Source organism: Bison bison, unplaced genomic scaffold, assembly GCF_000754665.1.
Source record: "Bison bison bison isolate TAMUID 2011002044 unplaced genomic scaffold, Bison_UMD1.0 scf7180017864456, whole genome shotgun sequence".
NCBI classification, from domain to species: Eukaryota; Metazoa; Chordata; class Mammalia; order Artiodactyla; family Bovidae; genus Bison; species Bison bison.
Window position 1 is genome coordinate 9,294,952 of NW_011495018.1, and position 11,046 is coordinate 9,305,997.

The 11,046-nt window shown below is 50.4% G+C and overlaps 1 protein-coding gene across 1 annotated transcript in view; it reads right to left on the minus strand.

The window, feature by feature from the left end:
* The window catches only part of BTBD16 (BTB (POZ) domain containing 16), a 52,423-nt gene that overhangs the window by 36,586 nt on the left and 4,791 nt on the right, over positions 1–11,046 (minus strand). The window contains exons 4-5 of the mRNA XM_010859221.1: positions 5,830–5,903; positions 3,174–3,317 (exon numbers count right to left, since the gene is read on the minus strand). Coding sequence (XP_010857523.1) covers positions 3,174–3,317; positions 5,830–5,903 — 218 coding nt within the window. The remainder of the gene's footprint in view (positions 1–3,173; positions 3,318–5,829; positions 5,904–11,046) is intronic.

Consider the following 11,046-nt stretch of genomic DNA (forward strand, 5'->3'; position numbering starts at 1 on the left):
AGATGGTGACTGCAGCCATGAAATTAAAAGATGCTTACTCCTTGGAAAGAAAGTTATGACCAACCTAGATAGCATATTCAAAAGCAGAGACATTACTTTGCCAACGAAGGTCTGTCTAGTCAAGGCTATGGTTTTTCCTGTGGTCATGTATGGATGTGAGAGTTGGACTGTGAAGAAGGCTGAGCGCCGAAGAATTGATGCTTTTGAACTGTGGTGTTGGAGAAGACTCTTGAGAGTCCCTTGGACTGCAAGGAGATCCAACCAGTCCATTCTGAAGGAGATCAGCCCTGGGATTTCTTTGGAAGGAATGATGCTAAAGCTGAAACTCCAGTACTTTGGCCACCTTATGCGAAGAGTTGACTCATTGGAAAAGACTCCGATGCTGGGAGGAATTGGGGGCAGGAGGAGAAGGGGACGACAGAGGATGAGATGGCTGGATGGCATCACTGACTCGATGGACGTGAGTCTGGGTGAACTCCGCGAGTTGGTGATGGACAGGGTGACCTGGCGTGCTGTGATTCATGGGGTCGCAAAGAGTCGGACACGACTGAGGGACTGAACTGAACTGAACTGAATCATGTCCCCATGGGGCAACTTTTCCCAATGATCAGACACAACTACTGTGACTTTCAAAGCAGGGACATTGAAGGTCACACTGACAGCGGCCCTCCCCCTTCCCTCCCTCTTTCTCTCATTAGGCTGTGAGCAGCCTGAGGGCTTCTCAGGTGGCTTAGTGGTAAAGATTCCCCTTCAATACAGGAGGCACAGAGACACAGGTTCGATCCCTGGGTTGGGAAGATTCTCTGGAGGAGGAAATGGCAACACACTCCAGTATTCTTGGCTGGTGAATTCCATGGACAGAGGAGCCTGGCGGGCTACAGTCCATAGGATTGCAAAGAGTCTGACAGGACTGAAGTGACTTAACACACATGCATGCACTGAAAATCTTGGAAACAAAAGTCCCAGGGCTGGACACAACTGATGGTACTTGCAGGGGAGACACTGAGAAGTTGTGACAGTTCGGCCACTGAAGTCTCATTCCTGCACCTGCCTGATGTCCCCCAGCCGGGCCCAGCCTCTAGCACGGGGCTGCAATTAGAACGGCTGTCTTAGGAGGGCCCCATCCTTCAAGTGAGCCTGTTCTATGTCTTCTGTGTGTGTGGTTTTTTGGCTGCACCACATGGCATGTGGGATCCTTAGTTCCCTAACCAGGGATTGAGCCTGTGCCCCTGCAATGGATGCTTGGAGTCTGAACCACTGGACCACCAGGGAGGTCCCAACTGACACCACTCTAGACTTAGTAAAGGCATTAACGATAGCACTGTTTTCCCCTTCCAAATTCTCTTGACTTTCCGAAACTACAATGAGACATCACCTCACACCAGCCAGAACGGCTATAGCAAAACAATATGTGCTGGAGGGGGTGTGGGGAGAACGGGACTCTCCTACGCTGTTGGTGGGAAGGTAAATTGATACCACCACTATGGAGGTTCCTTAAGTAAAAATAGAGTTTTTTCTTATTTTTAGAGTTTTTTCAAACACCATATGACCCTCCAGTCCCACTCTTGGGCATACATCCGGAGGAAAACATGAGCTGAAACGATCCGTGCATGCCAATGTTCACTGCAGCACTGTTCATGAGAGCTGAGACGCTGAAGCAACCTAAATGTCCGTCAACAAAGGAACGGATAAAGATGTGGCACGTGTATACAATGGAACATTACTCGGCCCTTAAAAGGAATGGAAAAATGCCATTTGAAGCATCATGCATGGACCTAGAGAGTATCGTGCTGAGTGAAGTCAGACAGAGAGGAAGAAATATCTTAAGGCATCCCTTATATGTGCAATCTAGAAAGAAATGATACAAATGAACTTAGTTACAAAACGGAAAGATTCACAGACTTATGGTTGCTGGGGGAAAGGGGTAGTTAGGGAGTTTGGGATGGACATGTACACACTGCTATATTCAAAATGGATAACCAACAAGGACCTACCGCACAGCACAGGGAACTCTGCTCAGTGTTATGTGGCAGCCTGGATAGGAGGGGAAGTTTGGGGGAGAATAGGAAAAAAAAACACAAATTCTCTTGATTTTCAAGGCACCCACTGTCTGGACCTCCACAGCCTTTCACTGGTTTCCCAGGAAGAGCTGTGACCTGGGCACAGGGGCCATGGGCAAAGAGCTTGGTGTCACTTTGAAGACAGTGGGACAAACGCATAGGAAGAGCAAAGAAGATTCTGAGGCAGTGTGAAGCCCGTTACTGTTGTGTGGGAATGCCGCAGCCTGCTCTGGGCTCCCAGCTCACTCGGGAAGGGCTGAGTCAGAGGCTCCGTGGCCGGGAAGATTCCGGCAGGCAGCCAGGTTCCTCCTCCTGGCTCAGGGCAGGGCGGTGACAGAGGGCTCCGGCAGCCTATCTGGCTCTGGAATATCAGAGCTTTACTGCCACGTCCTGGAAATGTGATTCCATCCTGGCTGGCATGCCGGCTGCCCCGCAGGCCTCGAATTTTTCCATGGCACCTGCTTATGAGGTGTCTGGAGGAGACGCCACTCTATATTACCTGAGAAGAAGCTGGCAAGGCTGCAGGAGAGGAACGTGTGGGACAGATAAGGAGCGACTGGGGATTACTAGGATTAAAAATCAAGAGAAAAAAGAAAGAAGTGACCTAAATAGCTTTGGGTGTGAGGTGGAATTAAGAAAAGAGAAACGAAAGGAAAAGAACAAAGAAAATTGATGGACACGTGTAAAGCTCCAACAAGCACGCTTAGGGCCAAACAAGCCACAGATGTCAAAACCATGCCCTCTTTCTAGAAAACCCATCTTCGGACTCAGCACCCACCCATATTCTCAAAGAAGTAGGCAGAGCCTCCTCCGTAGCAGGTGGAAAAGAATGTGTTCTTGTGAAAAAATACCTGACGCTTACTGAGTGCTCACGCTGTGCCAGGCTTTGCTCTAGAACTTTACACCTGTTCCTCCTCCACAGCGAAACACAACAGAACCATTATCCCATTTTACAGCCACGGAGACTGAGGTTAAGTCCGGTGATGAGGTCAGACCACGAGCCTTGTTCTTAATTGTAAGGGTGATCGTGGTCCCCCAACAAGTATCCAAATGCCCATCTGGGGCCTCTCTAACCAGAGGTCCTTGGGGCGCCCGCCCTGGGTGAGAACCTACCTTGCAGAATCTTCACTGACTCCTTCTCAGGGTTTGCGTTGCCCCGGGCCAGGCCCATCAGGTAGAGCTTGGCCAAGGTCTCGGACTGAAAAAGCTGGGGCTGGTGGAGTTCCCATTTGAAGCCAAGGCATTCGAGAATCACATCTGAGGACGGGAAAAGATCCTGAGCAAAGGGTGTCGCAACGCCCCGACCTGAACACGCTGTCACTCTTTCTCCCGCATCCTCTCTGTCCGTCCCGTTACTGAGCAGACGAGTGGACAGGCAGCCTTGCTGGGCCTTTCAGGAACAAAGCTCCAGCCCCACGGAGCTTCCTGACAGCCAGGTGGATCCGATGGGCAGACTCACAGGGTAACTTAGAAAGTGATAAATGTCCACCAGGGCTGCCGACCAAGAGGGGCACATAGGCTGCCCTCCAACTCGGGGGCTGGAAGAAAAGCTCCATGGGGCAGGGACACTGGCTGCCACACTCTTGGAGTGGGGCTCACCTTGTCTCCCCCATTACCGACTGAGCGACTACCACTTTCACTTTCAATTCTCTGTTTTGGGGGGGATGGAGGGAGCTGTCCTGAGCACGGGAGGATGTTCAGCAGCACCTCTGGCCTCTACCCACTGAATACCAGTAGCCAGTCTCCCACCCCAGAATTGTGACAACCCAGGATATCTCCAGACATTGTCGAATGTCCTCTGAGGAGAAAAATTGCTACCTGGTCCCCTGTTGAAAAAGTACTGGGCTGTCATTGTTTATTTGCTAAGTCGTGTCTGACTCTTGTGTGACCCCATGGATTGCAGCCCGCCAGGCTCCTCTGTCCATAGAGATTCTCCAGGCAAGAATACTGGGGTGGGTATATTCCTCCTCCAGGGGATCTCCTCCTCCAGGGGATCTTCCCGACCCAAGGATAATACTCTTGGCTTCTGCAATGGCAGGCAGATTCTTTACCTCTGAGCCACCAGTGAAGCTGGGCCGTTAGTGCCTTATTATTACCCACCAGAAAGGCAACAGCATTACAGAAAAAAGCCCATATCCCCAGAGAGCAGAGTTCTCATCGGCATTGCTTTCCTCAAGGGAATGGAGGTCATCAGAAAGCCCAAGCTCACAGGGATGAAATGGGCTTACAATGTGAAGAGGGTTCTTTATGCGGTAGCATAAATAATTTTAAAAAAAAGAAGAAGAGACTTGGCTAGGAAGGCAGATGGAGGATCCAGAGATACCCAGCCAAGTGAGACAGGAGAGGCTGTGGGTAAATGGGGCTCTGAGGCTGCAGTCCTGCATTAGCACAGAGCTGTGGAGAAGGGAGCCACGCTTGGGGTGATCCCTCCAAACCCTAAATCCCAGTGCCGGCCAGGACCTGGGGTTCACCAGCCCCACCTCCTATACTTACTGGCTTTGTTATTATTTTGACTGTGTGACCTTGGGCACCTGTTTCCTCTTCTGTTACAATTATTGTTATTCACCAGCTTTACGATGTTGTTCGGTGCTGGGAGTCGAGAACCTGGGTTTTCATCTCAAATCTTGGGTCACCCTAGGTGACAGACTGGCTCTGCTGGATTAGAAGGAACTTTCCCCCAAGACAAGATTGCAGAGAAAGGGCAGAACTGCAGATAAAGAGTGTCCCCGCCCCCCCACTTCTGCTTTCAGGCTGGCAACGCAGGGCTGACAACACAACCCGTCTGGAACTCTTTCTCCCGAGTCTGGAGACAGCCTCACAGTACTTCTCACCCCCCTCCCACCCCACCATCAACCAGAATTGAAAGGTAAAAAGAAATCGATGAGCCTCCACTGGAGAGGGAGGCTGGCTCTGACCTCAGACGGCCATGCTGTGGGGGGGGGGGGGGTTTAATCCCTAAAAGCTCCACCAAGGAGCTGACTGTCCAGGCCCCTCGTGGAGCTCAGTGGGACTTTCCCAGCTGGACAGACCCAGTCTGATGCCTCATCCTACTGCAGATTAGTCCTCTTGGATGAATGCAGATGTGGGCGTCCAAGTGTGACTGCTTAGACCCCGAGGGACCCAGAACAGCTGCCCCGGGCTGGATGAGCCTCTGCTTCGTCTTCCAATCCAGTCTACTTAGTAAACTCGGCAGGTCTATATTCATCACGGCCATTAGCATATGAAAATGTGTTTGCCAAGCTTGATTTCATTCGTTGTGCATTTGGGAAATAATTTTGATGGCACCTATTTACATGTTGGGAATTCCCAGTGAAATGAAATGAAGTGAAAGTCATGTCCAGGTCTCTGCGATGGCGTGGACTATACAGTCCATGGGATTCTCCAAGCCAGAATACTGGAATGAAGCCTTTCCCTTCTCCAAGGGATATTAGTGGTAAAGAACCCGCCTGCCAATGCAGCAGTCATAAGAGATGTGGGCTCCATCCTTGGGTCAGGAAGATCCCCTGGAGTAGGAAATGGCAACCCGCTCCAGGATTCTTGCCTGGAACATTCCATGGACAGAGGAGCCTGGCAGGCTGCAGTCCATGGGATTGGAGAGTCGGACACAACTGAAGCGATTTAGCACACGTTACACGTGGGACATTGTGCAGTCAGCAAGAACAGAAGCTTCCAGACTAGTGACCTGGCCACTGGTTTTCTTCCACAGAGACCACATGATGCCTCTGAGATTAGCAACGTTCTGAGGAGTTCACTGGTGACAGGAACTCACCTGCCTCTCTGCTTTGGATGGTCTTGTTCTTCAAATTCTCAGGGAAAATCTTCTGAATTTGTGAAATGCATAACCTCAAGAAAAAAAAATACAAACACAAAAAAAATCCAGGAGTTAACACTGACATTTTTCTTGATCTGCAACAAGTTATCATTCCAGTGTAAGCATCCCTAAAGCATTCCTGAACCAAACTTATCACCTCTCTCCTGTTGGGACAGTTTCCTCAGGTCCCCAGGGGTCTACCAGTCTGACAAACTGTAAGCTCTGTCTGATGACCAGCTCAAATCACTCATTCCTGTTGTCAGTTTGTGAGCATCCTTACCACGGACGTATGTGAGGTTGCATCTGGATGCTGAATGACACCTCTTTGGGTAAGTGTCTAAAACAAAGCCTAGCATATAGTAGGTGCTCAATAAATAACCGCTGGAGAAAGGAAGAGAGGGTTCTGCACATGTCTGGGAAATTAACTCAGCAATACTTCTGGTTAGCGTCATGCATGCCCCAATGTGTCCACCATCAAACTCAAAATCTTCCCAAGGGAGTTTCCCAGTAGCCTAGCGGCTAAGATTCTGGGCTTTCACTGCCATGGTCCTGGGTTCAATCCCTTGTCAGGGAACAGATCCTGCAAGCTAAGCAGCATGGCCAAAAAATGAAGAAGAATCCACCCTGAGCCAAACCCCAATCCTCTGCCAGGATATAGCACCACCCGCCTCCAGTTGCCCAAGCCAGTATCCTGAATGTTGTCTCACCTGATCATTTGCCCAGATCTAATGGAATGTCTTTTGAATTCATCCATATCTCCTTGGGTGAATCCTTGCCCTTGTTACTGTGACCTTCATCCAAGCCACCAGTATCTCCCCCCAGTCGCTGCCAGGTACCAGGCATCCATCTGGTGCCCTCTGATGCACACCGCACACTGCAGCCTGACCATCTGAAACGCCAGTCTGATCTTGCCTCTCTCCTGCTGAGAATCTTCGATGTCTCCTCCATTGCTCCCAGGGGCAAGCCAGCCTCGGTAGCGTGGCTAACCAGCTTGTGCCTGTCTCTGCAGCCTCATTTCCCTGCACTGCCTGCTCCAGCCCTTCTCAAGAGTCGGAACCCAGCACCTCTTGCTTCCCATCTGTGGACGCATAGCTCCCTCTCCTTCTCAGTGGACGAACGTCCACTCTTCCTCCAGATAAGCTTAGTGTTTGTTTCCTCTGGGGAGGCTAGGTGGGAAGCCCTAAACACCGCCCTGTCCCGAGATTTCCCCCTGTTAAAACTCCTTCTGCAGGGTCTTCTAGTCACCTATTTCCCCACACGCCCTCTGGGTTAGGCTCCGCAGCCTTTAGAGACAAAGTCGGCGTTTTATTTACTGCTGCAGCCCAGGACTCTTGCCTGGAAAATCCCATGGATGGAGGAGCCTGGTGGGCTGCAGTCCATGGGGTCACTAAGAGTCGGACATGACTGAGCAGCTTCACTTTCACTTTTCACTTTCATGCATTGGAGAAGGAAATGGCAACCCACTCCAGTGTTCTTGCCTGGAGAATCCTAGGGACAGGGGAGCCTGGTGGACTGCCATCTATGGGGTTGTGCAGAGTCGGACACGACTGAAGTGACTTAGTAGCAGCAGCAGCCCAGGCAAGGCCATGATGAATGTGCTCGATAATATCAAGGATTGGGTGGTAACAAAGACAAGACTCTTTCCCCTCAACACTAGATTCGTCCCACTGAGCAAGGACAGGCAACAAAGCTGGAGTCACACATTCACAGTCATTCCAAGAAATCCAACCAGCCAAGGGACACTCGCCACAATCCAGCCAGGGTCACCTTTGCCATGCTGTTTTCCCGTGATGCCGGAAATCTTGGTGGACCAGGGTGTCTGCAGGAGGGCTTGGGTGGGGGAGCCTGTGTACAGAATAATATTGACCACATGCTGCCATTTCCAAGCAGAAATGATGATTGCAAGTGACTCAGCCTCAGGAAGGCAGTGGGAGCTAGACTTGTTTATCCCACAGGAGCAGGGGGACTGACCCAAGCCAGACTCCAAGCCCCTAGTGGCTTGGGTCACACATCTGGCAATGGCTGGCTAAGGTCAGGAGTTCAGGCTGTGATCTCAAAATGGAGCAACAGATTTTGGAAATAATGGGGCAATGGCCATGAACTCAACTATCCTCAACAAACATTCGAGTCATCGGTTGAGCCAGGAGACGGCAGGCAACAGAAGTAATCCCACTGCCTTTTCCTGGTGTCTTGGCTGCTTGCCAAGAAAGATCGTTTATCCCGCAGGCTCTGCAGCTCCCGAAGTTGAGGCTAATTTCAGGCTCATCGGAAAAGCTGATGGAACACATGGCATCTGTGAGTTGTCCTCTTCACTCTGTGGGACTAAGTGGCCTGGGATGAAGCAGGATGTTGGGAACATGCTGTAAGTCTGGGGCTCACTCCCAAGATAGAGAAATGAGAGAAGAAAAGGTGGGGGGACACTTTCCTGGCAGTCCAGCAGTTAAGACTTTGATTTCCAATACCGGGAGTGTGGGTTCAATCCCTGGTCAGGGAGCTGAGATCCTACATGCTTTGGAGCCAAAAAGCCAAAACATAAAACAGAAGCAATATTGTAACAAATTCAACGAAGTGAAGTGAAAGTCACTAAGTTGTGTCCAACTCTTTTGCTACCCCATGGACTGTAGCCTGCCAGGCTCCTCTGTCCACCCGGATTTTCCAGGCAAGAATATTGGAGTGGGTTGCCATGCCCTCCTCCAGGGGATCTTCCCAATCCAGGGATCGAGCCCAGGTCTCCCACATTGCAGGCAGATTCTTTACCAACCGAGCCACCAGGGAAGCCCAAGAATACTGGAGTGAGTGGGTAGCCTACCCTTTCTCCAGGGGATCTTCCTTGACCCAGGAATCAAACAAACCAGGGTCTCCTGCATTGCAGGCAGATTCTTTGCCAACTGAGCTACCAGGGAAGCTCTAACAAATTCAATAAAAGACTAAAAAGAGAGAGAGAAGAAAAGAGGAAAGTCTATTAAGTTTCTCAAAGACAAAAAGACTTCCTGCAGCAGACCACACAAAGGGCTTCTGACTTGATACCTTCGACATGCAAAAATGAAGGGAAGTGAGTGTTAGTAGCTCAGTCGTGTTCAACTCTCTGTGACCCCATGGACTGTAGCCTGCCAGGCTCCTCTGTCCTTGGAATTCTCCAGGCAAGAATACTGGAGTGGGTTGCCATTTCCTTCTCCAGGGGATCTTCAACATGCAAAACTCCAATTTAATTTTCTGGGAAGAGTAATGCAGACCTTGGACCCGCCTCTGGGACTCAGTGCTTCCCTTCCTAAGAGGGAAACGGGGACCACGTGGTGGTTGCTAGGGGCATAAAACGGCTGGTTCTTGGTACACTTGGCGCTGAGCACTCAGTTCTCCTATCAGCGCTACCCCATGGATCATGGTCTCTGGTCCACCTCTCCCAGAACTGCTCTCTGATAAAAACCGATGGGTTCCTTTATATCCTTGGCTCTTAGAGTGGCCTCTTCCCACTCTCCGAGTGGACTCGGCACTGAGATCAGAATGGGAGCAAACATGAGGCAGGATCACCTTTTCCCAGAGTCCAAGCCCCCTAAGCCTCCGGGGAGAGGTCCTTCCTCAGCCGTACTTCTTCATCCTGGATCTCTGGGTTCAGATGTTAGCTGTGTCCGTACATGCCAAAGAACCCCAGGGACACCGCATGACACGTGTTAATTGGGTATTTATTTCCCAGACTCCGTTCTAAATTCTCACTAAATTATGTCGCATAAATTCCCACGACAACCCTGTAAGAGAGCATCCCCAATATGCAAATAAAGAAACTAAGGCACAAAGAGGTTAGGCTGTTGGCAAGGAGCCTCATCTCTCAGGTTCCTTCTCCCCGCAGTCCACACCCCAGTCCCAGTGGAAGGAAGCATAATGAAGAGCCAGAAGAGACAGAGAGATGGAGTCGTTGGCATCTCTGAGTGATAGAGCCAAAAGCTCATTGTGTCACAGAAACCCACAGACCCAACCACAAGTACTGGCCAGCTGGGCAGAACCCAGGGCATTGACCTATGAGAGGCACAATTACATTTCTGAAATAAATGCGAAGCTGGGAGCTAGTTAACTCAGCTTTCCACTGCCAGTGATCTGCTTTACAGAACTTGTGAAATACGGATTGATCCAGCGCCTGTCAAAGTCAACAGCGCCCCCAAGTGGGAGAAGCAACAATAACAGCATTGGCGCCAAGAACAGGATTGCTGGTGGGGGTGGGCTGAGGGCTAGGGGGCAAGTGCCCAAGGACGTGTGTGTCGTGAGTACCGTTCAGGACTCCACCCTCCCCGTATCGATCTTGTTAGCTGACAAGTCTGAACGTGCAGAAGGGTTACCAGAATAAGTCCTTTATTACCTAAATTAAACAAAACCTTTGTTAGGCTCTCCAAGTTTATGTTTCCCACGACCACAAGGAATAAATCCCCACTGAGGAAATAAAGAAGATGAAATTTTGTGTTTGTTAAAGAAAAGCAGTTCCTCCCACACTGTAGTGGGCTGCATCCATGGCCCCAAATACACAGCCTTTTCCTGCAGGAACTCCAAAGTGTCTTTCCTGCCCCTTGACTTTGATTTTGATCATGTGACTTGCCTTGGCTGATGGGATGTTAGCGGACATGAGGTGGCTGAAGGTTTGAACAGCTTGCCCTCTTACCCTCTGCTGTCACCACGACAAGGACATGCCCAGGCTAGTCGACTGTCTCAGGAACACGACAAGGGGCTAATGGAGCAGATGAAATTCACAGTTGAGCTGAGCCTATGTGGACTGAGCACCTAGGTGCTCTAGGCCTAGGTGATCGCCTAGGTGGGACACCAGTCATTGGCTGACAGAGCACAGGGCTGACATTCCCCCAAATCGAAGGCCAGGATTAGTACTTAAAACTGCTGCTCAGGCTATAAAGATACATCTCTATCCATTGAGCATCTAACTATTTGCCAGGAACAACACTGATCATTTTCAGCATACCATCTGATTTAATCCTCCAGCTTGCTCTTCAAGTGTGTGTGTGTGTGTGTGTGTGTGTGTTGGTTGTTCAGTTGTGTCTGACTCTTCGTGACCCCATGGATTGTAGCCCTCCAGGGTCCTCTGTCCATGGAATTCTCCAGGCAAGAATACTGGAGTGGGTTGCCATTCCCTTCTCCAGGGGATCTTCCCAACCCAGGGATCGAACTCATGTCTCCTGC